General features: G+C 39.8%; 1 protein-coding gene across 16 annotated transcripts in view; it reads right to left on the bottom strand.

Moving 5' to 3' along the window:
- The window catches only part of neb (nebulin), a 59,659-nt gene that overhangs the window by 10,672 nt on the left and 21,580 nt on the right, over positions 1-27,407 (bottom strand). For 7 of the 16 annotated variants that reach the window (XM_086267261.1, XM_086267271.1, XM_086267272.1 and 4 more), the window contains 75 exons: positions 27,158-27,361; positions 26,909-27,013; positions 26,603-26,710; positions 26,210-26,521; positions 25,902-26,105; positions 25,664-25,768; positions 25,461-25,568; positions 24,956-25,267; positions 24,657-24,860; positions 24,454-24,558; positions 24,033-24,140; positions 23,617-23,928; positions 23,320-23,523; positions 23,115-23,219; positions 22,689-22,796; positions 22,286-22,597; positions 21,980-22,183; positions 21,703-21,807; positions 21,460-21,567; positions 21,030-21,341; positions 20,616-20,819; positions 20,382-20,486; positions 20,160-20,267; positions 19,747-20,058; positions 19,349-19,453; positions 19,162-19,260; positions 18,931-19,032; positions 18,708-18,815; positions 18,297-18,608; positions 18,095-18,199; positions 17,886-17,990; positions 17,695-17,799; positions 17,463-17,570; positions 17,247-17,357; positions 15,397-15,594; positions 15,056-15,160; positions 14,847-14,951; positions 14,651-14,755; positions 14,435-14,542; positions 14,231-14,344; positions 13,860-14,057; positions 13,429-13,533; positions 13,200-13,304; positions 12,968-13,075; positions 12,740-12,847; positions 12,537-12,644; positions 12,306-12,410; positions 12,109-12,213; positions 11,917-12,015; positions 11,715-11,819; positions 11,477-11,581; positions 11,275-11,379; positions 10,965-11,069; positions 10,560-10,664; positions 10,347-10,451; positions 10,109-10,213; positions 9,887-9,991; positions 8,781-8,885; positions 7,542-7,643; positions 7,316-7,423; positions 7,115-7,219; positions 6,910-7,014; positions 6,714-6,818; positions 6,483-6,587; positions 6,260-6,370; positions 6,041-6,151; positions 5,801-5,902; positions 5,526-5,630; positions 4,915-5,004; positions 3,701-3,814; positions 3,301-3,405; positions 2,666-2,770; positions 1,874-1,978; positions 1,065-1,175; positions 256-366 (listed from right to left, as the gene is read on the bottom strand). In XM_086267261.1, coding sequence (XP_086123387.1) covers positions 256-366; positions 1,065-1,175; positions 1,874-1,978; positions 2,666-2,770; positions 3,301-3,405; positions 3,701-3,814; positions 4,915-5,004; positions 5,526-5,630; positions 5,801-5,902; positions 6,041-6,151; positions 6,260-6,370; positions 6,483-6,587; positions 6,714-6,818; positions 6,910-7,014; positions 7,115-7,219; positions 7,316-7,423; positions 7,542-7,643; positions 8,781-8,885; positions 9,887-9,991; positions 10,109-10,213; positions 10,347-10,451; positions 10,560-10,664; positions 10,965-11,069; positions 11,275-11,379; positions 11,477-11,581; positions 11,715-11,819; positions 11,917-12,015; positions 12,109-12,213; positions 12,306-12,410; positions 12,537-12,644; positions 12,740-12,847; positions 12,968-13,075; positions 13,200-13,304; positions 13,429-13,533; positions 13,860-14,057; positions 14,231-14,344; positions 14,435-14,542; positions 14,651-14,755; positions 14,847-14,951; positions 15,056-15,160; positions 15,397-15,594; positions 17,247-17,357; positions 17,463-17,570; positions 17,695-17,799; positions 17,886-17,990; positions 18,095-18,199; positions 18,297-18,608; positions 18,708-18,815; positions 18,931-19,032; positions 19,162-19,260; positions 19,349-19,453; positions 19,747-20,058; positions 20,160-20,267; positions 20,382-20,486; positions 20,616-20,819; positions 21,030-21,341; positions 21,460-21,567; positions 21,703-21,807; positions 21,980-22,183; positions 22,286-22,597; positions 22,689-22,796; positions 23,115-23,219; positions 23,320-23,523; positions 23,617-23,928; positions 24,033-24,140; positions 24,454-24,558; positions 24,657-24,860; positions 24,956-25,267; positions 25,461-25,568; positions 25,664-25,768; positions 25,902-26,105; positions 26,210-26,521; positions 26,603-26,710; positions 26,909-27,013; positions 27,158-27,361 — 10,155 coding nt within the window. Of the gene's footprint in view, positions 1-255; positions 367-1,064; positions 1,176-1,873; positions 1,979-2,665; positions 2,771-3,300; positions 3,406-3,700; positions 3,815-4,914; positions 5,005-5,525; positions 5,631-5,800; positions 5,903-6,040; positions 6,152-6,259; positions 6,371-6,482; positions 6,588-6,713; positions 6,819-6,909; positions 7,015-7,114; positions 7,220-7,315; positions 7,424-7,541; positions 7,644-8,780; positions 8,886-9,414; positions 9,517-9,886; positions 9,992-10,108; positions 10,214-10,346; positions 10,452-10,559; positions 10,665-10,964; positions 11,070-11,274; positions 11,380-11,476; positions 11,582-11,714; positions 11,820-11,916; positions 12,016-12,108; positions 12,214-12,305; positions 12,411-12,536; positions 12,645-12,739; positions 12,848-12,967; positions 13,076-13,199; positions 13,305-13,428; positions 13,534-13,859; positions 14,058-14,230; positions 14,345-14,434; positions 14,543-14,650; positions 14,756-14,846; positions 14,952-15,055; positions 15,161-15,396; positions 15,595-17,246; positions 17,358-17,462; positions 17,571-17,694; positions 17,800-17,885; positions 17,991-18,094; positions 18,200-18,296; positions 18,609-18,707; positions 18,816-18,930; positions 19,033-19,161; positions 19,261-19,348; positions 19,454-19,746; positions 20,059-20,159; positions 20,268-20,381; positions 20,487-20,615; positions 20,820-21,029; positions 21,342-21,459; positions 21,568-21,702; positions 21,808-21,979; positions 22,184-22,285; positions 22,598-22,688; positions 22,797-23,114; positions 23,220-23,319; positions 23,524-23,616; positions 23,929-24,032; positions 24,141-24,453; positions 24,559-24,656; positions 24,861-24,955; positions 25,268-25,460; positions 25,569-25,663; positions 25,769-25,901; positions 26,106-26,209; positions 26,522-26,602; positions 26,711-26,908; positions 27,014-27,157; positions 27,362-27,407 lie in introns of all 16 variants that reach the window. The other 9 variants (XM_086267262.1, XM_086267265.1, XM_086267267.1 and 6 more) reach the window with 9 other exon arrangements.

Here is a 27,407-nt window from a genome sequence, read left to right as displayed (position 1 = left end):
TGAGTACAAGTGAAAATCATGGCAAAATTAAATAGGGTGCAGATGAAGGTTAGGTTATGGTCATGAAACACAAAATACAATGATGGGAAATTAGTGACATAAGAAAGCAGGGACAAGAGGACGAGTGAACCCAACAGTCTCACTTTTAGTGCAATGGTGAAGCTTAGTTAAGAGGGGATAGGATTCATGAAGAGCGAGATTGTTGGAAGTCATGAGAGCGTGATGTTGTTGGCATCACCTCTCGGTCAGTCGTACCTCACACAGGATTTGAGTGGCATTTCTTGCTCTCAAAAGCTCCGGAGTTTCCTCCAGTACAGTTAGACCTTTACCCTTCACCCCCTCCTCTAGATCCTTCCTGTACTCTTTCTACAGGATGGAAGAAGAACAGAGAGACTGCAGAGAAGGGCACACAGGCAGGCCAGGCCAAAGCACACAGACAGACAAACGATACAGTCGGCAAGTTCTGCTGCTTGCCTTTAAAAAGCTCAAAGTCACCAAGTCTTTCCAAGTTACGCAGAGACACATTCACTGCTTTTATGTATTATCATTACAATCGGTGATATTGTTACAGAGAAAACTGGAGACGTTGGTGATTTTGGCAGGATTCTAATGAAAAAACAAGTTGAAACACATTTAATCAGAAAGAGCAGAAACAAAATCTTCATTAAAACAACAAGGAAATCAACAAGATGGGAATTCACATCAGCATTTCACCCTGTTGTTTCACACAAATGATTACATGCATGCAGTCTTGTCACATAAAGTTGGTGGTAAGCTACTACTTGGTGAAGGACTGTAAAATGAAGATCTATTCAATATCAGTTGAGTACTTTACTGCTAGGAAGACACATGATGGCTGGAGGATGGGTAGGTCATTATTATTCTGTAGACAATCATGCAAAAGTTAATAATAAACTAATAATACTGCAAAAGACAAACTGGGAAGGGCTAAAAAAAGTGGTGAAAAGAAAAAGAGACCGATTGTGATGTTGTCTTAGTACGATTATGAAGCTTGGGTGAGGTAAATAGGAGACACCATCAGATGTAAGTTGTCCTTTAGTTACCTCACTGGCTATTTTGGTGGCGTGTCTGACATGAATCATGGCAGGGGTGACCTCCAAGCCTGAGAGGTTCTTTCCCCTCATGTACTCCTCAAAGTCCTTCCTATAGTCTTTCTATTGGTCACAGAGATAACACAAGGGACAGACAGAGCTCAGATAACCACATGCAAGCAGTGCTGGTTCACAATGCAGCTCCCTTCATTCTTGTTTGCACCATTCTGCTCATGATAGCACCCATAACTGTATATCTGATGTCTGTAAATGTGTCTGAGTGCATGTGTGGAGGTGTAAGAGGTGTTTGTTGTGAAAAAGGAACTACACTAGGATATTGTATTGTAATTAAAATCTATAAAGCAGGCTCCAGGAAAGAGGCCAAACACATACTTTACTTTGACATCTTCACAGGAAAATAACCTGTCATAGCATTAAGTGAACAATACAGAAGTTTCCGGGTGAGTTTCCTTTCAGCGCATTTTACACTGCCACAGTATTACAATAGGACGACTGTAAAGAGCTACTGATGTGAATTTTCTGCAATTTAAAACATTTTGTGACTATAAAATTACTGAATTGCAGTTTTGGTGTAATAAAGTTACTAAAGGCATTGTAAAATGTTTTTCCATACTTTAGAATCATTCTGTAAGCATAACATAAACAATGGCTTTGCATCCAACTAGCAACAAGAGGCAACACAATACAAGTTAATATAGCGCTTAAGGAGGCACTAAAGATTTTAAGAGAGGTCTGCAATGGGAAAACGTACTGCATCTGTGCGTACTTCACTGGCAGAGGTTAACAGAAGGCTTATTTACCTGACTCTGCATGTGCTGAGCCTCCTTAGCAGTCACATATGTGGGTGTCTCAAAGTCCAGCATAGGTTTGCCCTTCTCCTTCTCATACTTCTCCTTGTATTTCACCTGTAACGACCCACACAAACATACTCAACTGTCTGCAAAGGAAAGACACACTGTGGGGATATCACATGGTTTCCATTCATTTCTGTACACTGGGAAAATCAAACAGAAAAGCTGTAAGGTGTATCCATCCAGTAAGATTCAAGACAAGTTAAATTACTGTAATTAATGTAAATGAGAACAGAAAAGAAAAGCTTGCACGGCTCTTCACTGCGACTGATTATGCAATCAAGGTATTTAACAGTGACTTGATATGAGAAATGACTCCCTGGAAAGAAAACTATAATACCAAATATGCTATATCATAAACAATTACAAAATGAGTATTTTTTGTTTTTATTTTATTTTTTATTTTTTTAAAATATCAATTTTAACAGCATTTTTAAAACACCCCATTAAAATTGTTACAGTATAATAAACATAGAAAGTATTATCAATTCAGTTCAATTCAATTTTATTTATATAGCGCCAAATCACAGCAACAGTCGCCTCAAGGCGCTTTATACTGTAAGGTAGACCCTAAAAATATACATACAGAGAAAAACCCAACAACAAACCCAACAATCAACCTGTGAGCAAGCACTTTGGCGACAGTGGGAAGGAAAACTGTCTGACACAGTTGAAACCCACAATAGTGTTTTTTTTACTGTGTCGAGTGCTCGTTGCCCCACGGGAGTATGAACCACTTACGTTACTTTGAAGTTCAGAAGCCTCCTTGTGATGGAGCTGTTCGGGTGTGTCGGGAATCATGTGGTAGTGACCCTTACTCTCCTCAAATTTCTTCTTGTAGCAGTACTATGGGGGATTCCCAGTAAAGTAAGGCAGCTCAGTACAGCGAATCATTACTTAGCAGAAAATCCTCATAGTTTATGATAGAAAGAAACATAATAGCATTTAAACATAAGGGTTTTTAAAGTTATGTTAAAATAATTGTCAATCTACAAAAGGCAGGAAGAGGAAGTCGGTGTTAAGTGAACATTAATAAAAGACTAGTTTTGTTTGAACTACGGGGGGGAAAAAAGTCACTGAAAAGGTTAAGAAGTAGAGGTTATAGAGGGTGATAGTATTCGGGGTCAAAGGTCAAAAGTGAGATGGGTAAAGATCACTACCAGATGAGGTCAGAGAATGATGGATGTCTTTTATGATGGAGCTTAGTGCATAAATCCATGAGATGGTCAGCAGTTTGCTACATTTTGCCGATTGTTACTGTGAGGTGATGGAAACAGAGTTCAGCACACTGTGCAACGAAACCAAACTCGCTCGCTGCAGCTTCCTGTTTGGGAATGTGAGAGGGTTAAAGGTTAATAGTCACACAGGTAGCTTACGTCGCTGGACAGCTTGCTGGTGCTCGTGATGTGCTTCATGGACAGGGACTCGGCCATGTCGGTCACAGGTTTGTGGATCTTCTTCAGGTCACCCTTGTACTTCACCTGTGTGTTATATTGACAGCAGTCACATTAATTAGACACTATGGTAATATATAATGGGCGATATTTGTTTGAAATGGTGAATTTCACAGAAATGTAAAGAATTACTAGGATACATTTAGTTTGTCTCTGTTCTAGTAACAACACCAGGATGCCAAAATCAGATATTGCTTTACTCCCATAGATAAACCAATCAGACAAACTATACAAAAGTATAACAACTGTGGAAAAAATGAATGATTTTTTTGGCCTATGATAAAAACGGTGTGAAGTGATGATAAGATACGCGAGCACCCACCTCACTGGCCAGCACACTGGCTTCCTTGAGAGTCTTGTAAATCTTACTTTCCTTCAGGTCATATTGAGGTTTCTTTCCTTTCATCTCCTTATCAAACTTCTCCTTGTACTTCACCTGTTCATTAGCGTAGGATATGTGTACAAGTTAGTTTATGTATTGACTGAGAGGAAACCAACATCAGCCGACGTCTCCATCATAGTAAAAAACAACTGAAGGACAACAGTTTTTGGATTTGATTAGTGACTCAGATTCCTCGCAGATAGTTTTATAAAAGCTTTGCACAGGCTCTGCGCCACATTTTAAGTATTTAATTTGTTTTTTCTTTCATAAATATGTTGAGCAGTAATGAAAAGTGTGTAATAGATTGGTTGCAAATGTAAAACTGATTCTGATGCATTTATTAACTTTAAAGTTGATCAAACTGATCAGACAAGATGCTTTGTACTGTAAACATAAGCAAATAAAGCATCCTGTAATTCACATAAACACAAACATGAACTTCATATATAATAAAATATATATGGAAAAGGTAAGGCGGTGTGGTTGTGGACGCAGGTCAGGTGTGGTTTGGCTCCACAGGTCAAACCACTTTAGAGTGAAGGCAGAACACAGGAACACGTTTGAAAAGGTGTGCTATAAAAACATGTGTATATCTAACAGGAATTGTGGCTAACTTTTCACTACTGTAACCGTATTCCAAACTTTTAGGAGGGCCTACACCACCCCTTAGGATTGCGATGAAAATGGAGCACAGCACGGTGAACTACTGGACATACACATGTTTTTAAGAACAATTCAAGTTCATTTTTAGAAAAGCCTTTTGTCACATTCAGAAACAAACAGACATGGAGACTTAAAGGGAAATAATGGGAAAAATCTGAAAAGACAGTTTAAATAAACACATAGTATTAGCGCCAGGCAGCTAATGCAGTAACGCTGTTCTCTATGCTTAGCAATGAGGCACATCTTGTAATGGAAATATAAAAAAAGCAGAGGGTGGACACTGCAAAGAAAAGAAAGAGCAAATCAAATAGGAACTTTGTAAGATTTGATTTGTGAATCAATATTTTCTCAAAAGTTCCAGATGTTTATCTTAAAGGCTCAGTGAACCCTGTATTCAGCCAGTCTGTGGGTCAGCAGGAAGGGGGACAGAGAGACAGAGAGGACAGACAAGCAGCAGCAGTCCGTCAGTTTTAGGGCATAAACCTCCTTACATCACTAGTCACCGCACTCATTTTCTTAATGTGGCGCATCAGGGGGGTATCATAGGAAGCTGCTCCATGGAGGGAGGGCTTATCCTCCACCTACAAAGCGCAGTGAGATGGAGGGATGAGAACACACAGACTAGGATGTTATGGAAGTAGACAGAAGAGGAAAGAGATTAAGGTTGAGAAGAAGAGTTATAGTATTGAAGGATGGAGGAAGAGGAGGACAGGTATAAGGATGGTGGTGGGACATGTACAATGGTATGGTTAAACATCTATATCTACTTTCATGGAGTAACATGGATTATAATGCAGGATGGCAGAGGAAGCGCAGTGGAAGAGCTGCTAGTTGTATCATTAGGCCAACACGACTGCTGCTAAGCATCTACCACAGCACTACTAGTCTGCTAATATTAGCTTGTGGAAGCTGATCTGACAGTTAAAATCCAGGCAGCTGATCTTTCCAACTGGCTGCCACCTAAATAAATAATTAAATGAATGAATAAATTAATAAACAAGGGAAGCCTTTTCTATGAGATGACAATCGTTGCGACCCAGTGGCAAAGGAACCCGACTGTCCAGGGCTGGATGAGACAGGTGAGCAAATTCATTTAGTGTACCTGGCTTGTCAGCTTGGACACCTCAGTTGCCAAAGCGATATCTGGGCGGTGGGCTAGAGAGCCTCCACGGCTGGCCTCTTCACGTGCTTTCTCACGGTAGCCAATCTGATGGGCACAAGACCCGACAAGAGTCAGTTGATCATGTAGAAACTACAGTACAGGGATGGGTACTATAGGGATGCTCCTTTTTTCTCTTCTTTTGTCTTGAGTTGAGCCTTTAAACACATTTACATGTACTGAGCTGGTGAGTCAGTATCAGTGTACTTCATGGTTACCTGACTGATGAGTTTAGCAGCCTGGGTAGCCTTCTTTATGTCAGGACGGTCGACTACAGTAGTGTAGTGCAGGCTGGCTTTGGCATCTTTCTTGTAGGCCACCTGTCCAGTTGGACAAAATTGGAAATGCAATATAGTAAACCTGACTTCCACATCCACAGACAACTATGAAAAGCTGAAAAAATTCCCCCCAAGTCCAACTACCCCAACTGTTTTAGCCCATTTGTGGAAATGACTCACATTGCTCTGATTTTTGGCCACGTCCATGGCATGCTGAACATCAGGCGGCACAATCATGTGGTTATATATGGACTTGCCCTTTTCCTTCTCAAACTTTTCTTTGTACACTTTCTAAAAAGATAGAACAGCACATCAAGCCCAGCTGCAAACAAACAGTCCAGGGTTACACGCTGGCTGAGCTCATTTTGTGAAACGCATGTAATAGTAAGACAGTCATACCCCGCTGACAAGTTTGTTGACTGTCCTGCTGTGGGCAGTATCACGAGTGTCGGACAGGGTGGTGAATGAGCCGGACTGCATTTCCTTCTTACTGGCCTCCTTGTATTTGCTCTGATGAACAATAAAATAAAGAATAAAAACATTTAAAAACTCATAAGTTTTACCTAAGGGTATACTATATATACCCTATAGTACAGTTAATTTTTTGCTGAACAGTTCTTACCTCTGAGGCCAGAACACGCACAGCCTTGGCATGGAGAATTTGAGGAGTGTCCAGGACAGGCATGTAGTGTCCCTTTTCCTTCTCATACTTCTGTTTATATTTCACCTGGGATGGGCAAAAGAAAAAAGAAGCAGTTTAGGACATTAAACATCACATTCTTAAGCATCACTATCTGGCCTTTAGTAGTTTTAACTAAATATGGTGTCTCTAATAAAGAATGGGGAAACTTACCTCACTGGCCATTTCAGCATTCTTCATGCACAGTAAGGTTAACTTGTCATCGACCACAGGTATCACGCAGCCCTTCATGATCTCTTTGTCGTACTTGTACTCAACCTGTTGGTAAAATATGGCGGTGAAAAAAAGAGAGCAACAGTGCTGCATGTTGCTAAAATGACACACATTAAAATAAGAGGTCCCAACTCACATCGCTCTGCTGCAAGGAGTTCTTGGCAGCATTGACAAAGTCGGGCCTGTCCGCTGTCCAGATCCACTGGTTCTTGGTTGCTTCATACTTCTTCTTGTAGTCAAGCTAGAAATATAGCAAAATAAAACAGAATCAAAAACTGGATGTTAGCACAAATTTGGGTTTAAAAATGTCATTTGAAAATTCTGGCACTCGAGATGCTCACATTGGTGATGTTCTTGTAGGCCTCCTTAGCGGCACGGATCTCGTGAGCTTCGGGGTCAATGTTGATGTGGGCCTTGCTCTTTTCATACACCTCTTTGTACTTCAGCTGCAAGACACATAAAATATACAAAAGTACATTTTGTATTTTGGTTTCCTGTGCCAGTGTATGAAAGAATATTTTAAAAGTGCAGTGCAGACTTACATTGCTGGTGATCTCCTTGACCTTCTTCATGTGTTGTTGGTGTGGAGTGTCATAAGGTAAGGTGTAAGCCTTTGCCTTGGTCTTGTTATACTCCATCTTGTAGATGATCTAAGCAGATGTAGATAGTAACAGGTGAAATTTAAACACAAAAAAACCCACTGCTTCTTCACAAGTTCTTGTAAAAATCTAAACATAATAATAAAAACCTTGCAAACCCAACACTTACATCACTGATCTTCTTGCTGCGTTTGTGGGCCTCATACTCAGGAGTCTCCAGAACAGAGGTGAACTTGTCCTTGGCACGTTCATACTGCTCTCTATACTTCCACTGATAGAACAAGGATAATGTGAAAACAAAAGAAAGTTAGCATCATGCAATGAAATTGCTGCTGTATTAATTTGCTTGTCTTTATGAATTTTTTTGTTGTTGTTGTCTTTATGAATATAACAAGCAACTTCTAAAGTGGTAGAAAAACTGTCCAAGAAAACATCGAAAAAGTCTTGCAGACACTATACATATACAACCCTACTGCAGATTTTAAAAAAAGTCCTATTTCAGCTTCTTAAGAGTCAGTTGAGATGATAGCGCTAATTTTAAAACATCGCTAGCGTTATAGCATATTATAGCTAATTTTAAGGAAAAATTAATTACTTTTTTTTTTCTTGGATAGCTTTTAAACACTATCGGAGCAAGTTGGCTAGCATGTAGTTATAATTAAATCAATATGCAACATCGACTGAGTGAAACAAAGCAATGGAAAAGCTTATAGGCATGCTCGATGAGAGACGTGCACGTGCACAGAGGGATGCATTATTCATGTGACAATAAAGACAGTTAAATGCCTTACCACCATCATGAAAGTCTGCAGTGCCCACATGGTTTAAGATGTTGTATGTATGTATGTATGTATATATATATATATATATATATATATATATATATATATATATAGATATAGATATAGATATATATATAGATATAGATATATATATATATATAGATATATATATATATATAGATATATATTTGATTTATATATATATAGTTTAACATAAGAGAAGACTCTGTGATTGCTATTTTGGTCAAAACTAAAGCTATAATGTACTAAATTTTACTGCATTTCTTTAGATACCAAATTGCTCAAAGGCAGTTGGGCAAACAGTGTTAAAGCTTCGGTAATGAATTGCCCATGAAGAAAAGCAAATGAGCGATGGAGGGATTAGAGCATGGAAGAAGGATGGACTATGTGGGAGTTAAAGCCACTTTTAAATGGAATGACTGGATGGAAAGATTTTCTGCAGGATGGGGATTTTATGTGATAAGACCTTGTCCACAAACAGCAGGGAGGAACAAAGTCACCTCCATCTATGACTTGAGTCTTATGATATATAACACATGGTCTATTTTGTGCCTGTTTGTGGACAGAGATCAAAGTTATCATGCTTCCCTTCTCTCTTTGTTTACCTTACTGCCCATAGTGGTCTGGTAAAGGGCTGTGAGGATGTCAGGGCGGAGTAGCTCATTGCAGCCACCCTTTAGTAGATCCTTTGCTCTGGATTTATACATTTTCTGTCCACATACACAATGACATACACACACACACACACACACACACACACACACACACAGCATGCCATAGTTGAGGACACAAAAGGAAAACAGCAGTAACATGGGGGAGGACTGGAGAAGAACTCCGGATCCAAGTGTGACGATGGTGCTGTCTGTCCTTATCTGTGCCCTCAGAGTGACAGGGATGATCATCTACAGCGAGTGCGAGACGATCGGCTCAGTGGATTGAATTGTTACTGTGCTAGTGATTAAACTGTCATTTCTGATGGAGCAGATGAAGGACAACACTGCATAACACTCAGCATTCCAGCTGCTGTTTGAGTGGCAGTTCAACAGCAACCTGTGTGGGACAAAATGAAGAAACTGATACAAAAGGGAAATAATTTTTTTTGAGTTGGGAGCTCTATAAATGCCATGCGATGTCCACCATCAGCAGTCCTGCTGACAACCTCATGCACCGGTGTCAGGGCTCTTCGGGGACCAGACCGGAGGTGGCAGGCCGGTGGTACAACGTGACCAGGGCGTTTACCTGGCTCATCTTCCTGTTCTCCCTGGCCAGTTGATATCTAGGATCATCTGTAGTTATGGTGAACTTATCCTTGGTCTTCTCATAGTCTGCTCTGTAAGCCCTCTGCTCAAAGTGTCAGAAGGTAGTTAAAAAGGAGTCCCCAGAGAACAAAATGTTTCATCTCGCGTCATGTGGATGAAACATTTTAAGAATTTAAGGAAGGTAAAAACTGACTGATGTAAAGAACAAAGGGAAACATTTTAAACACTTGACTTTAAGGGTAAACACAAAAACAGTCAGTGATAAACAGTGTAGGCAATTATAAAATACTACAGTGAATTCCTGTTTTTTTTTTACCTCCACGCTGAGAGTCCAATAGAGAAGCACAGAAAAATAGAAATGTGGTTAACTGTTTCATTTGATTTACAAATGCGTTAACAAACTAAATCCAATTTTTATTTATTGCTGGAGGTTAAAGAATGACGGGACTCACATCGTTTATGAGAACGGAGGCTTGCTTGACGGCTTGGAAGAATGGAGTGTCGCTGGTATACTTGAAGTTGCCTCTGTTCTTCTCAAAGGAGGCTTTGTACAGTCTCTGCAGACAAACAATACAACTTTTATTAAGAAAATACAGAAACTATACCTCGATACTGCAAATCATAAACAGGTGCCATATAAATAAAAATGAAGCTTAATGTCACTGATGCTTTACCTCACTGTAGAGCGTCTTGTTCCTCTCAGCCTGCACCAGCTCAGGTGTGTCCCATACAAAGCAGCCAATACCCTTCAGCCAATCCAGGTCCTCCTTATACTTGACCTAAAAAAAACACATAAAATGAGATTAAATTAAATTGAAATGTTGTGTAGTATCTCAGTGCTCATTGTACTGAATACTCTTTAATGAACTGTAAACATTTTACCACACGGTGAATAAAGTCACGAGTACTCACGTCACTAACGTTACCGCTGACAATCTTGCTGAAGAAGAGTTCGGGACGATCGGGGATGGACTTCCAGGTCCCCAGAGAGCTAATATACTTCTCTCTGTATTTAACCTGATAAGAGAGGAAAAAAACAGTAGATGGAGATGCAAAAGCTCAAAACATGTACATTTATAAAGACATTTATAGTTAACAATGAGCCAGATCATTTCAACTGCCGACCTCGCTAATGTCATCAGTGACCCTGCGATGGTAAGTGATGTCCAGAGCATCCTTGACTGTGTGGTAGTGTCCCTTGGAAAGCTCAAAGGTTTCTTTGTAGCGCAGCTGAAGAAACGAAGGAGAAAACGTGTCATATACATTCATCAAACACACATAATGTGATTTATAGCATCTACAATTTCACACTGACTTGTACAGTATTTGTGGTAAAAGGGTAAAATCAGATAAACAGATAAAGAATATTTATATTTTGACATGGGATAAAATTCACTATTAGTTAATGAAATCTCTTAAATTTGACCGTTTTCAGTGGAAAAATTATTAACAAACAGTCTGACTCCTATAATTCCTGAATGCATAACAGTTTCAAACTAAATCACAAGTTTCCTAAATGAGCAAACTCACATCACTGGACTGCAGGTAGGACTTCTTGGCACGGATCAGGAGAGGTGTGTCAGCAATGGCAGTGTACCGGTGTTTCATCTTCTCATACTGTTCTTTGTATTTGTTCTAAGGGAAGAAACGATTGAGACAACACCTTAGAAATTGGCTTCAGAGGAGACTGCAATTGCTGTAATTTCAATTATTTTGGCAAAGTATAAGAGTATATAGAAAGCAGCTACAGTAAATAGTGTAAACAAAATAAAATACAAACAATTTTAGGTTGAGGTTTCAGTGACAGCGGCATTAAATGAGAACGAAGGATCAGACTTACATCACTGTAGAACACTTTCATTTTTCTAGCATGGCCCATATTTGGAGTATTGATTTCTGGAGTGAAATGAGCTCTTTGTTTGGCAGCCAGATCTACGTACTGGTACTGTAGCAGAAGGGAAAAAATATTGATTAGATTATCAGGAAAGACACACACATACATATAATAGATTCAGTTATTCATGCTGTTTATTTGAGCTTGCCTGGTTAACCAGCTGCTGGGCCCACTTGACTCTCCGAATGTCCACAGAGTCTGCAGTTGTGGTGACTTTGGCCATGTCCTCCTTGCTCTGAGCTTTGTAGATCAGCTGGAAAGAAACAGAGCGAATGTCAAAACGTGTGGCTTTTGTTTTTTAGAATATACTGCAAGCTCATTTTTGTTTGGAAAGCAGATCACATGAAGCTATAATACGATGAAGCACATTTAGGAAACCAACTCACGTTGCTCATGTGCGTCTTCAGCTCAGTCACACGCTTATACTCAGGCGTGTCCAGGACCACAGAGAATTTAGCAAGGTTCTTCTTAGCCTCCACTGGATAGCTCACCTATAAGAGAGAAAAAATAGTTTATATGAATGATGCAGATGCCTGAATATGCATTGGAAAGGAAAAATAGGAATCCATTCTATCCAAAAAGACGTACCCTGAATTTGGTGACGTCGCGGACACGGACCATCTCTGGGGTGTTATACAAGAAGCAGCCAATGCCTCTCAGCCACATCAGGTCCTCTTTGTATTTCAGCTAAAAACACAAAACAATTAAAAAAATTATTTTAAAAAACATCTTCAAACTCCACCTTGTAGAGGTTTTGTTTTAATTTTATTCTTTACATACGTCGCTGGTGATCTCATTGACGTGGTGGTAGTGCATGAGCTCAGGCGTTATGGGCAACGATATCAGCTGGCCTCTGCTGTTGTAGTATTTCTCTTTGTAGCACAACTAGGGTAAGAAGGGAACAAAAAAAGTCCATCTTACAGCATGAATTTAAAAAAAAAAAGGACATGAATGTTGTAATCTGTGGGTGCCCGTACGTCACTGAGGTGCTCCTGGTTCATCTTGACTTGTTTAATATCAGGAGTGTCATAGGTTGTGTGGATCTTGTCCTTTTGCTTGTGGTAAGTCTCACGATACAGACGCTGGAGGAGCAAGAAACACATGCACAGCACTGTTTTATGCAGCATTTAACATCCATCACAAGGAAATGAAACATTAATCTACAACAGTGGGTCTGGCTTAAGTATAACAGCTGTGTGTCATCTTACTTCATTGATGATCTTGTTAGCCTTCCTTGCAGTGACAAAGTTGACACCCTCTGGGTGAAGAGTGTAGCCTTTAGCCTTCACCATCTCATAGGCCTCCTTGTATTTCACCTGCAAGGATAAAAACAAAAGTGTGTCATTCAGAGACATCAAATTACCGTAAAAATAAAAAAGTTCTGATCTGCCCAAGCGTGTGTTTGACTTACATTGCTGGAGACAACAGTGTTCAACTTGACCTGCTTGATGAGGGGGGTGTCATGAGGCAGTGAATAACCGGTTGGCATGAAGCTCTTGTTAGCTTCTTTGTACCAGTTCTAAGAGAAGTCAACACACATGATGAGAGATGTTGTTAAAAATTTTAAATATTGATACTATACAATATATGATAATAATTGTTAAACAATCACACTGAATATGAAGGAACGTTATCTTACATCACTCTGGATGTAGTTGGCCAGACGGGCTCTTTCTGTTTCAATGGTAACAGCAGGAGCGGTGTTGGTGCCCTTGATATTGGCGTTGTAATCATAGCGGTAGTGCAGCTGGGAAAACAAATGGAAAAAAAAGATGAGATTTGCGATCTTACTTCTTTTCGTTTGTAATGTACAAAGAGAGTGTTAACAAACTACTGAGCTAGCATGAATCTAAGACAATAAAATCCCTTACGTCACTCAGGTTCTGAGCGTTCTGCTTGGCGGTCTCGTACACTGGAGTCTCCGTCACCACTGAATATTCTTTGAAAGCATCTTTGCCTTTGGCTCTGTACTTGTTCTAGAATCAAAAATGAAGCATAGCAATCATTTGTTAGGACAAAATCCTTATAAAGGAGATGAACTAAAGTTAGAAACTTAAAACAATGAAGAGGATGGAGAATGAGTGTGTTGCTTGGGCTAACCTCACTCTGAAGATTATCAGCGTTCTTGACACGGAGGATCTCTGGCGTGTCCCAGGCATAGCAACCAATACCTTTGAGCCAGTTCAGATCATCCTTGTAGAAGATCTGGGGAGAGGTAAAATGTTGTGGCTGAAATTAGTTTCAGTGCATAGGATTCAAGAATGTAGCTATTTGATTTCTTTTACATACAATAAGGCAACAAAACATGCTGACCTTTCATATTTTTTAAGAAATAAACAAAAAAGGAATAGAAAAAAACTCAGTGTGGTTTAACTGATTTTCAATATTCTCACAAAAATGAAAAACAAAAACAAATAAAATAAGAAAAAATATAAAATGTAAACATATAGGATCATAGCACAGAGAATGATAGAGCTGACAAAATAAGCAATAACAAGCACAGAATATCAAAGCTGAGGACTGCTACTTACGTCGCTGAGCTGTTCATTGACTTTGCGTGCCTGCACGTACACCTGCATGTCAGGCATGCAAATCCACTGGTGCAGATACTTGCGGTAGTTGATCTCGCTGACGGCATTCTGGGTACTACGGGCAGACAGGATATCCAACATGTCTGGGGGGATGTGGTTCTTGGCCTTGGTTTTCTCATAGTTCTCCTTGTACAGACGCTGCAATGATGGAAAAACAGATGGTTCTTTCAGTTGTCATATGCACAATAAAATCTACACAGGGATGCATGTTTTTGTAATATAGAGCTAATCAAACAACACAGCCGCTCTATTGCTCATCAAGAGAAATGTCAATATGTGGAAGGTGTAAGGGCAAAACAAATGGAGCTTACATCTAGGACGAGTTTTCCAGCTTTGACGCAACGAGCAGTTCCAGGATCGTCCTCCAGTGACTTGGGCAGGCTGTAGAGAGATTTGAACTTCTCGTAGTCCTCCTTGTACTTCACCTGAACGGGAGAGAGGATTCATATTGCCTTGTAAAGATCAGAAATTGAACATCATCATAACAATAATATGAAATAAAAATTGAAACGTACATTGCTGAGAATAATCTTCTGCTGTTTAGCGTGCTGCAAGGCGTTTGCGTCATGTGGAATCTGGTAACTCTTCGCTTTGATTTTGTCCCAGGTAGAAGTGTAGTTTTTCTGTTGATAGAAAAAGCCAGAACGTCACCATAAACATGTCATTTACAGATATCTATCACTTCTTATCAGTGACAGGAGGACAGACATTTTTACTGGATCTCCACTTACGTTGCTGAAAATGTATTTGAAGTTTTGGCATCTGACGTAATCGTGGGTATCCAGAACCGTGGTGTAGATGTGCTTCTCCTTTTGATAAGCCTCTCTGTAGTTGAGCTGTCAGTGATGAATGTTTCATTAATCCACTCAGTATGAGTTCAAAACTGAAACACTAATTTTGTAGTTTTTAAAAGTGCAGCTCACTCACCTCACTGGCCCAGGTGTGGCCCAGGACAGCAGTCACATAAGACGGGGTGTCTGTCACAATGGAGTAATTGTTGAACTCCTTCTTGGCGTTCTCTCTGTATTTAAGCTATACGGGAGCATATTATATAAGTACATTATCAAACACAAATAGAAAAAATCCAAATCCCCATAAACACACACACAATTCAGGAATCACATGTTTTTACTCACATCACTTTGCAGGTCATAGGACTTCTTGGCACGAAGAATCTCTGGTGTGTCCCAAACGTAGCAACCAATACCCTTCATCCAGTTCAGGTCATCCTTATAGAACACCTATCAAATGACAATAAACCCAGACAACATTATATATTTGCTTGCAGATAGAAACATCTATTAATGTGGGACGTGTAATAACATTTCTGGCGTTTATATAAATACAAAGATAAAAGATTTTGTATAATGTCTAGATAATGCTTCATGTAATACTTCATGTAATACAAGTTTGTACGGGATCTCGCACAACAATCAGGCACAACCAGGCGGCAGACGTGCACAGAAGAAGGACCTACATCACTGAGGATTTCGTTGGTCTTGCGGGCACGGATGGCGTCCTCCTGTTCAGGGTGGCAAGTCCACTGGTGCAGGTAGGTGCGGTAAAGAACATCACTCAGCATGTCCTGGCACCGCTTAGCTACCTGGTTAGCGATGATGTCGGATGGGATGTGGATTTTGGTTTTGGTTTGATTGTAGTCCTTCTGGTAGACCCTCTGTTTAGACACACACGATAGAAACTTACTGATTAGCGATGCAAAAGAGATTAATTTGAAATAAAGTTTACACGTATTAAAAAATAAGTTCAATCCACAAGGGTAACTAAAACACTTTGATAAACAAATAAACGGTCAGAATACATATCTATTGACCTTAGGATGAGTTAGAAACAATAATAATTAATTACCAATTTACACAACCGCCCCCTTCTCTATTCTTATATGCAGTCTATGATCTCAAAAATAAAATTAATACATTGAGACTTATTGATTCTATATACTTGTAATACACATATAGTGGCATCTAACATATTTTATTAATCACCATGTTTTTCTTTCAGCTACTCCCTTTAGGTATCGTCACAGCGGATCATCTGACTCCATCTTACCTTGTCCCCAGTATCCTCCTCTGTCACACCGACTTACTGCATGTCCTCCCTCACTACAACATGAACCTCCTCTGAGGTCTTCCTCTTTTCCTCCTGCTCGGCAGCTCCATCATATGTACTGTCCCTTATCGGCACGTAGCCAAACCATCTCAGCCTTGCCTCTCTAATTCGACACCAAACTACTCGACTAGAGCTGTTCTTCTAATATACTCATTTTTTTTCCATCTATCCATCAGCGTCACCATTCTCCAAATCCTACATCACAGCAGGCCTCACTGCTGTCTTGTAAACCTTCCCTTTCAGTCTTGCTGCTATCCTTCTGTCTAATGTGTTTTATTACCTCTGCTGAGGAGGTTATGTTTCAGACATATAGCACAACTTGTGACTGACTGACTGACTGACTGACTGACAGACAGACAGACAGACAGACAGACAGACAGACAGACAGACAGACAGACAGACAGACAGACAGACAGACAGATAGATAGATAGATAGATAGATAGATAGATAGATAGATAGATAGATAGATAGATAGATAGATAGATAGATAGATAGATAGATAGATAGATAGATAGATAGATAGATAGATAGATAGATAGATAGATAGATAGATAGATAGATAGAATTTTATTTCGGACATGCAAATATAATTGAAATAACAAGAGAAAAAACAACTTAAAAATCATCAAGTTTTCATGTATTTTTGTAGAAGCTCTTTTATTTTAAAACTTTGCATAAAAATTCTGCTGCCTTTGTTTGTATTGTCAACATTTAGGAAATTATACTGTTGTATCTGGATTCTGAATATTACATTAAAATTTGTATCCAGTTATCACGTCACATTTGAGCTCTGACCTCACTTTTACATTTCACATCTGCCTTTCTTGCAGGTGGGCCCCAAAATGTGTTATATCTTTTAATGATATAATATGTATTATATAGTACTATGAGTATCATAGTATTATATAATAACTTCATATTGTTCCTACATAATGTTTATACAGTCAAAACATCAACATCTGTCATGCTCCCTTTATTTGTATTTTACTGCACTACAAAGTTCTCATAGTATATTTAAAAACAACAAAGAAAACCAAATTATTAGATACAAAACACAACATTGTTTCCTTAACAGTAAATACTGTCCAGAGAGTGAGCTGCCTCTTTGAGTGCCTGTTGTTACTAATGGTTTCTTATTTCTCAGTGCATTGTGTAGTGGTGTAGTTTTTTATACTGTACTATATTTTGTAGTATCTCACCAGTGCCTTGTTCTTTTCCTGGTCTCCACAGCGCATCACTTCAGGGAAGTCCACCAGGGTTCCAGCCATGTAGTGACCTTTGGCCTTTTCGTGGGTATCCTTGTACTTGACCTAATGGTGTTTAGAATGATAAAAATTGCAGTAGTGCAAGAATAAAATATATCATGTTATTAGATTTAATTTTATCACAGTTCTAAAGAAATATAAGACACTCACATCACTAGCAATGTCCCTGCTCTTCTTGGAGATGACCAGTGGGATGTATTCATGGTTCAGCTGGTAGCTTGAAGCCTTCGACTCGTCCCAGTTTGATTTGTAGAGTTTCTAAAACCACAAAAGGTATGTGCAAAGTTTAAGAAAAGCCTGGCACAATACATGTATATAACACAGAACTTACAATAAATAAATTAGAAATCTAGAAAGGATTTGATTATTATTTTTACGTTACCTCACTGATGATCTTAGCCACCTCCCTGCTATGGGCCAGTTGAGGAGTATCATCTGAGCCAATATAATGACCCTTTTCTGCATTGAAAGTCTCTTTGTACTTCAACTATTAGAGAAAAAATAACTTTTTTTCAGATCATTGCTCACCGGTTTTCCGATCGAGAGTCATTTTAAATATTAGATTTTGCATACATCACTCAGGTTGGCAGCATTAATCTTTGCCAAAACTATCTCTGGCCGGTCCACAACCAGGGTGAATCTTCCAAAACCTTCTTGGGCAGTCTTCTTGTAAAGTCTCTGTAAATAAAACAGAGCAGTGAGGCAAGACACAATGACACAACATGTGATTAAAAAAACCAACTGAAAAAGAGGCTGAATGTCATGTAATGCAGTAAACATACATCATTGAGAATCTCCTGGGCCTTCTTGACCTTCACATGTTCAACAGAGTCAGCTGCTACCCAGCCACAGCCTCGGAGCCATTCCAGATCTGACTTATAGACGTGCTAGAGATCGAAAGCAAGATGCATGTTAGGAAGTCAAGACAGACGTTTCTGTCAGATTATTATGTCAATATGATTAATAGTTACAAATGTGCTTTACATCGCTTTGCAGATCATAGGCTTTGCGAGCCTGGATAACATCGTTGGAGTCTGGCATGCACGTCCACTGGTGCAGGCGAGTTCTGTAGTTGTCGTCGTTGACTTGGATCTGGCATTTCTTAGCCAGTTCAAACTGCAGCATGTCCACTGGCAGGTTGAACTTGGTCTTGGACTTGTTGAAGTCCTTCTTGTACAGAGCATCGCTGGCGATCTTGGCTGAGTTCAGAGCCAGCATGAGCAGAGGGTCGTCTTGGACGCTGAGAGCACCAATGTGGTGACCGACCTGCTTACGGTATCCCTCCAGGTATTTATGCTACAAGACAGGCAAAAAAAAAAAGAAAGAACTTATTTTTACCACATTATTAAGTTGTCAGTTAAATCAAACCTGATTAAATTTTATCCTACTACTTACTTTGCTTTGCACTTTAGTTGTCTGGATGCACTGCTTGATTGGTACAGCATCTGGAGGCATGAAGTATCCTGTAGCTTTGACCTTATCCCATTCTTTGGTGTACAGTTTCTACAAAAGATAATGTATCACTTATTTTGCTAATAATAAAGCAGGAACTGCACAAGGCTGAAATTTGCTGAGTTAAAATATGCAGAAAATGCATCATATATGCCATCAGTCTTACCGGGTGAACATTCTTCGCCACTTCTCTGGCTGTGGCAAGAGATGGTGTGTCCACCAATGAGTACTTGGTCTTGTCCTGGTGCCAGGCCTCACGATATTTAGCCTGAGCAACGTGGGAGATCAAAATTCAGCTACCTGGAATTTGCCACTAGCACTATTTTGCCACACGGTTCACATTAAGAACAAAAAGTCAAAACCAAGCAGCATTTTGATGACAGGCAATCATCCCCACCTCATTCAGGACTTCAGCAGCATTCCTGGCACGGACTAAGTCAATTCTGTCAGCTGGAACCATGAATTGCTGTGTATCCAACTTGATCCGATAGCCTCTCTATACAAGAAAGAAATGGAAGAAACTATTCAGTGTGCATACACATACTTTTTATTTGTTTTTAAGTCTTAGTGAGGTACAAACTTACATCAGCCAGGATCTTCTGCGCATGCTTCACCTTCAACACCTCTACGGACTCATGTGGCATCCATCCACATCCACGTATCCACTCCATATCAGCTTTGTAAACAGCCTGAGAAAAGAAAGCAGGCAGATAATTTATGCAACTGTACACTATAGGACAAAAGTTGAAACATTGTTACTGGATGAACTGGACTGAAGAGTGAAAACAATAGTATTAGAGGAAAAACTGTAATGTATTTTATCCACTGTAAAAACAGTAAAAAGTGTATTTGGCTGCCGAATGAGTAAAACGAGTAAAAGGATTTACATTTAATAAATGTTTATGATCTGTTCTCTACTTTCTGACTACACTGACACTATTGATTGGTAGAATACTACCCACATGTGCAACTATAAACTTACATCACTCTGGAGATCGTAGGCCTTTCTGGCCTGAACCACATCATTGGAGTCTGGCAGGCACGTCCACTGGTGCAGGTGAGTTCTGTAGTTGAAGTCGTTGACTTGGATCTGGCATTTCTTGGCCAGTTCCAGATTGAGCATGTCCACTGGCAGGTGGAACTTGGTCTTGGACTTGTTGAAGTCCTTCTTGTACAGAACATCACTGGCGATCTTGCCTGAGTTCAGAGCCAGCACGATTAGAGGGTCGTCCTGGACACTGAGAGCCCCAATGTGGTGACCGACCTGTTTTCGGTATCCCGTCTTGTACTTGTACTAAAGGGAGCAGAAATTAAAGGTTAATGCAAGTAGGACTAGACGTAGTCAGCAAGTAGATCATTTCTTAATGTTAATTTTGTTTTGTTTTTTTAACTTACATCACTGATAATATCTCTGGAAGCTTTAGCCTTTAGCACAGAGATAGCATCCTCCTTGATATGGTAGGCTCCTGCTTTCTGGTCATCCCATGCCTTTGTGTACAATTTCTGCACAGAACAAGAAATAAAGTTTTAAAAAAATCAACAAATAAATCAACAAAAATTGTGCGTCTGCACAGACAAGTTAAAAAGTAAACACTGGTAAAGTAAACACAAACGTACATTGCTGATATTAACAGCGTTGGCCTTGGCGAGTTCAAAGGTGGGGGTGTCGGGTGGCACATGAATGGTGAGCTTGTCTTTATCCCAGACTTCCCTATATTTCCTCTGTCAGAGATAAAATAAAAAAAAACATTAACTGCTTCATCTTATCCACTTGAATAGATATTTTTATCAAATATTTGGGTTTCACAATTTAAAAAAAAATCCAAGAAACTACAGAAAGATGTTACTCACATCACTGAGGTTTTCAGCATTTTGCTTGGACAAGACAATAGCTGGGAGGTCAACGACACTGGTGAACTTGACCGTACTTGGGTGTTGGCGGTAGAGCCTTTCATTGAGGACAGTCTGGGCATGCTTCACTTTGACGACATCTATACAGTCCTGAGGTGACCAGCCGCATCCCCTGAGCCACTCCAGATCAGCTTTGTACACAGCCTACAAACACAAAAATCAGTTTGAACCTAATTAAATACAGAATTTGTTCATGTATGGTTTGAATTTGACAAACTGTGGGATGACTCAAAATGGATGTAAAAAGGTCTATTTAATCAGTTAGAGACAGATAGAGGCTTAAATGTTCTGAAAATAATTGAACAATCGATTAAAATCCAAAAAGTGCTTTCTACAACAATAGCATGTACTTACATCACTCTGCAAATCATAGACTTTTCTAGCCTGCACAACATCATTGGAGTCTGGCAGGCACGTCCACTGGTGCAGGTAAGTTCTGTAGTTGAAGTCGTTGACTTGGATCTGGCATTTCTTGGCCAGTTCAATTGTCAGCATATCTACTGGGAGGTGGAACTTGGTCTTGGTCTTGTTAAAGTCTTTCTTATAGACATTGTCGCTGGCAATCTTCCCTGCATTAGCGGCCAGCATAATTAGTGGATCATCTTTCACACTGAGAGCACCGATGTGATGGCCACACTGCTTGCGGAAACCAGCCTTGTATTTGTACTGGAAATATGGATAGAAATAATGCATCAGTTTCAAAATAAATTCAAAAATAACCCTACATTTACTGTGGTGAAGCAACAAAAAGACAAACTGGAGCAAGTGGGAAACATAAACTTACATCACTGATGATGTTTCTGGAAGCCTTGGCTGATATAACAGAGATTGCATCCTTGGGAAGGTAGTAGCCTTTGTTGATCATTTCCATATAGCCTTCACGATAAAATTTCTGGAGATAAAAGAATAATGCTTTTAGGGTCTCATGTTCTATACACTGTAATACAAAGAGCAGTACCTATGAAAACATAATCATTTGTACCATGCTAACATGTTGTAAAACCTATGCAAGAAGAGACTGTATTACCAGACTGGTGTTGAGTTTATTCTGCTGGGCCAAGATGATCTCTGGGGTGTCAGGCATTACATGAATGTTGGTCTTATCATTCTCCCAGGCAGCAATGTAGGCTTTCTGTAAAAAGCAGATTAATATACTCAGTATACATAAAATGACTCAAAGCCCTACAAAATAAAAAGTTAGTGTCATTGGTGTGACACAAAAAGAACCTCATATACTTTTGATGCACTACTTTTAAAGACCTGGCTCCCACAGAACAATAATGGATAAGATGTGCTATCTGTACCTTGTCCATAACCTGGGCATTGGCCTGAGCAAGGGCATATGGCATGTCAGCTGTATTAGCAGTGAACTTGAAGTTGCTGGGATGCTGACGATACTTTCTCTCACTCAGAATCTCTGCCGCTTTCTTGGCTTTCTCCACATCAATTGAACCAATTGGCACCCATCCCATTCCCTTGATCCATTCCATGTCAGCCTTATACACAGCCTGCAAGCCGAAGGAGAAGAAGAACCACAGGTCACAGCTACAGATAAGCCACAGAAGACAGAGACTGGAGCTAATATTCAGCAAAAAGTGATAAGTGCTCACATCACTCTGCAGGTCATAAGCCTTTCTGGCCTGAACCACATCATTGGAGTCTGGCAGGCACGTCCAGTTGTGCAGGTGAGTTCTGTAGTTGAAGTCGTTGACTTGGATCTGGCATTTCTTGGCCAGTTCCAGATTGAGCATGTCCACTGGCAGGTGGAACTTGGTCTTGGACTTGTTGAAGTCCTTCTTGTACAAAACATCACTGGCGATCTTGCCCGAATTCAAAGCCAACACGATTAGAGGGTCGTCCTGGACACTGAGAGCCCCAATGTGGTGACCGACCTGTTTTCGGTATCCCGTCTTGTACTTATACTGTGTGGCGAGCAGGAAGGAAATCAAAGTTAAGACAATAAATTTAAGCAAATAAAGTCAATAACAGAGAAGGAAAAACAATGTCACCTACATCGCTGATGATTTCTCTTCCATGTTTGGCAGCAACGACAGAGACAGCATCGGGCTTGAGGTCATAGCCCTTTCTGAAAATATCCTCAACGGCTTCCTTGTATATTTTCTGAAGGAAAGAGAAAATAAATAGTTACATTTAATCTGGGAATTCTCAAGCTAATTTTAGCAAGTCATATGTTAGCAAGTACACAGAGGACAAACTACTATTCCCTTCAATATGCCACTCTTGTTTTTTTTTTATAAACTTTTCAAGAATCACATATTTATATTTGATAATAATCATTGAATCATTTCAAATGCAAAAATACAAATTGAGACATAGGAGAATATTTTTATCTGCACATGAAGAAAAAAAAACCCTAAAAAAATAAATTTTATCTACTTGGATTTTATTGTCCTAATCATTTGTGCAGACAAAAAGTACCTGGCTGATGTTGTAAGCATTAGCTTTGGCAAGCAACAGCTCAGGGGTGTCAGGGGGCACATGGACCTTAATCTTTTCAGCATCCCAAGCAGCAACGTAGGTTCTCTGTGGTGGGAAACACAAAAGACAGAATGAAACAGAAAGTGCAAACAAGAGGACTTAACAGAAGGCAAATCAATGGAATTACAAACATAATACACTTTACCTTGTTCATGATATCAGCATTTGTTTTGGCTAAGACTAAAGGCATGGAGGTCATGTCTGTCTTATATTTCAGTGTGTCAGGTCTCTGCTTATAGAGGCGGTCGCTGAGGATTTTTGCAGCGTTCTTGGCCTTCAGCACGTCCAGTGATCCAATGGGGATCCATCCAACACCAACAACCTCATCCAAGTCAGCTTTGTATACAGCCTAGAAAAGTATACATGAATTCGAACATCAGAACACAAGAATAGTGACAAAATCAGCAGCATGGTTCACTGAGTATCCCGCAAAAGGACTTACGTCACTCTGGAGATCGTAGGCCTTTCTGGCCTGAACCACATCATTGGAGTCTGGCAGGCACGTCCAGTTGTGCAGGTGAGTTCTGTAGTTGAAGTCGTTGACTTGGATCTGGCATTTCTTGGCCAGTTCCAGATTGAGCATGTCCACTGGCAGGTTGAACTTGGTCTTGGACTTGTTGAAGTCCTTCTTGTACAGAGCATCACTGGCAATCTTGGCTGAGTTCAGAGCCAGCATGACAAGGGGGTCGTCCTGGATGCTGCGAGCACCGATGTGGTGACCAACTTGCTTACGGTATCCTGTCTTGTACTTGTACTGGATAAAATTAGCCGAAAAAAAATTTATGTTACAAGTAGAACGATGCTTAAATTATGTTAAAGTGTCAGTAAACAGACACTTGGTACAGTATGACCACTTACGTCACTGATGATTTCCCTGGAGGCCTTAGCAGCCTTTACAGAGATTGCATCCACAGGGAGGAAATAGCCTTTCTTGATAGTTTCTTCATATCCTTGTCTGTATAGTTTCTGCAAAATAAGACATATGCACATTTTTTTAACTAAACTTCAACCTTTACTTTAACTTTCAATGTTCTAGTTTTGGCACCTAATTATAAAGTGATAAGGTTTGCTTAAGGGATCATATTCGCCAAGTCTACTGTAAGAATATCAGTGTGCTAGTAACTCAAGCCAAAGCATTCTGAATGAAGCTTAATGTCTTAATGAGTACACTTAACTCCTAACAGGTATTTTCCATTTTTTTGAAATTATTATAAATATTGAAAATATTTTGAAAGTATTCTTGTTGACATAATAAATCATGCTCTGAAATGATACTAACTTTGCTCATGGTTATTGCATTTTGTTGTGAGAGGACGATCTCAGGAGTGTCAGGTTTAATGTGCAGCGTGGTCTTGTCCTTCTCCCATGCTTCAGTGTAGAGGCGCTGGAAAAAACACAAATAATGCAGCGTTAATTAATGATTCTGACAAAAGTGATAACCAGATAGAAATGGCTTTGAAAGTCTTTAATGAAGAATTCTACCTTGTTCATGGTTAGGGCGTTATTCTTTGCCAGCACAAGATTCATGGCATCTACTGGGCTGGTAAATGGAACTTTGCTGGGATGCTGGCGGTACTTCCTTTCACTCAAAACTTCTTCAGCCTTCTTAGCTTTCTCCACATCAAGCGAGCCAATGGGGACCCAACCCAGGCCCTGGAGCCACTTCAGGTCAGCTTTGTAGACAGCCTGACATACACGGCAGAACAGCCTTGTGATATACTTTTAGTAGCACAAACACAGAATTAAAAAGCAATAAAAAGAATCATGAAAACAACTATTACATCACTCTGCAGGTCATATGCATGTCTGGCCTGGACCACATCATTGGAGTCTGGCAGGCACGTCCACTGGTGCAGGTGAGTTCTGTAGTTGAAGTCGTTGACTTGGATCTGGCATTTCTTGGCCAGTTCCAGATTGAGCATGTCCACTGGCAGGTGGAACTTGGTCTTGGACTTGTTGAAGTCCTTCTTGTACAGAGCATCGCTGGCAATCTTGGCTGAGTTCAGAGCCAGCATGACGAGGGGGTCGTCCTGGATGCTGCGAGCACCGATGTGGTGACCGACCTGCTTACGGTATCCTGTCTTGTACTTGTACTGGATGAAAAATAAAATATTATCATCAATATCTTTGAACAGTTTTATACATTGTGTATGATGAATTTTATTGATTATTATTTTCTTATACATTTACATATTACCAAGCCCTTTACAGTGCCGTATCAAATCTATTATACCTATATCGCACTATTATTTATTCTTATGTAAATAATTCAGATTAAAGACACACATCACTGGCAATGTCCCTGGAAGCTCTCGCCGCAATGACGGAAATGGCATCATTGCGCAGATCATAGCCCTTCTTCTTGGAGTCTTCATATGCCTGCTTGTACTTTTTCTGTAAGGAAACACAATGATCCAACAGATGGAAGTTATATACATTTAAAATTCATAAGTGATGTGAGTCTTTCTACACCACAAATGCCTACATACCACACTGTAGTTAACGTTGTTTGCTTTGGCCAGAAGGACATCCATAGCATCGGGCATGAGATGGATCTTTGTCTTCTCGTTCTCCCAAGCTTCAATGTATGCTTTCTGCAGTAACAAAAACAGATAATGAGCAACTGTTTACATTACTACTTGTAAATGTATATATACATTTTATAATAACTTAATTTAAATACAACATCCAGTATGGCTGACGTAGATTTCAAATGGGATTTCATACCTTGTTCATAACCTGAGCATTGGCCTTAGCCAGTACTATGGGCATGTCTTCAGTGGATATTTTAAACTTGTAGTTGCTCGGGTGCTGACGATACTTTCTCTCACTCAGGATCTCACCAGCTTTCTTCACCTTCTCAACATCTAATGAACCTATTGGCACCCAACCAATACCCTGCAAAATCTTCAGATCCTCCTTGTACACAGCCTTGAGGAAAAAAGGATTTATTATGATTAAAAATATTCTAAAACTGGAAAATATATTTATTAATTAACATGATTATTTTACACCACTGAAATTCAAAGACTCACATCACTCTGCAGGTCATATGCATGTCTGGCCTGGACCACATCATTGGAGTCTGGCAGGCACGTCCACTGGTGCAGGTGAGTTCTGTAGTTGAAGTCGTTGACTTGGATCTGGCATTTCTTGGCCAGTTCCAGATTGAGCATGTCCACTGGCAGGTGGAACCTGGTCTTGGACTTGTTGAAGTCCTTCTTGTACAGAGCATCACTGGCAATCTTGGCTGAGTTCAGAGCCAGCATGAGCAGAGGGTCGTCCTGGACGCTGCGAGCACCGATGTGGTGACCGACCTGTTTACGGTATCCTGTCTTGTACTTGTACTGTGAAAATAATGATTGGAGTTAGCGGGGTCTGATATTTAAATATAAAAGTTTATCATTGTTCAGATCCAGTGAGCTTACATCACTGGCAATGTCCCTGGAAGCTCTGGCTGCAATGATGGATATGGCGTCATTTCGCATATCGTAGCCCTTCTTCTTGGAATCTTCATATGCCTGCTTGTACTTTTTCTGTTCATGATCACAAAAAACAGATTTTAAACATGTAATAAAAACAAAAAATAATAGTGTTCAGAATCATGAATACTTAAATACCTGCCTTGACATCTTATCAAGATATTAATGCAATAAATTCAATGATCTGAATTAATTATTCAAAACAAATGTTTAAATTGCTTAAACAGTAAAACGTTTTAATTTCCTACATACCACACTGTAGTTAACATTGTTTGCTTTAGCCAGAAGGACATCCATAGCATCGGGCATGACATGGATCTTTGTCTTCACGTTCTCCCAGGCTTCAATGTATGCTTTCTGTAATCATGGAAAAATGTAAACACTATCAACCATGAAGCTGTGCACAGAATCATTTCTTTACCATGTCAGCATTAGTACTTCACCAGAGTCATTCTGTATTAGTTATACTTTGCTGCATTTTGAGTGTTATTGAATTTTTACCTTGTTCATAACCTGAGCATTGGCCTTAGCCAGTGCTATGGGCATGTCTTCAGTGGATATTTTAAAACCATATTTGCTCGGGTGCTGACGATACTTTCTCTCACTCAGGATCTCACCAGCTTTCTTCACCTTCTCAACATCTAATGAACCTATTGGCACCCAACCAATACCCTGCAAAATCTTCAGATCCTCCTTGTACACAGCCTAGAAAAAAAGAAAGAAAGTGTTGTGGCAAAAGTTGGCAGATATA

Source organism: Aulonocara sp. 'chitande type north' Nkhata Bay, linkage group LG16 (assembly GCF_057382095.1).
Source record: "Aulonocara sp. 'chitande type north' Nkhata Bay isolate Kocher_YH1m ecotype deep benthic linkage group LG16, A_spYH_male_GT1.1, whole genome shotgun sequence".
Lineage (NCBI taxonomy): Eukaryota > Metazoa > Chordata > Actinopteri > Cichliformes > Cichlidae > Aulonocara > Aulonocara sp. 'chitande type north' Nkhata Bay.
Note: the sequence above shows the minus strand (reverse complement) of the source record. Positions and strands in the feature narration are given on the sequence as shown.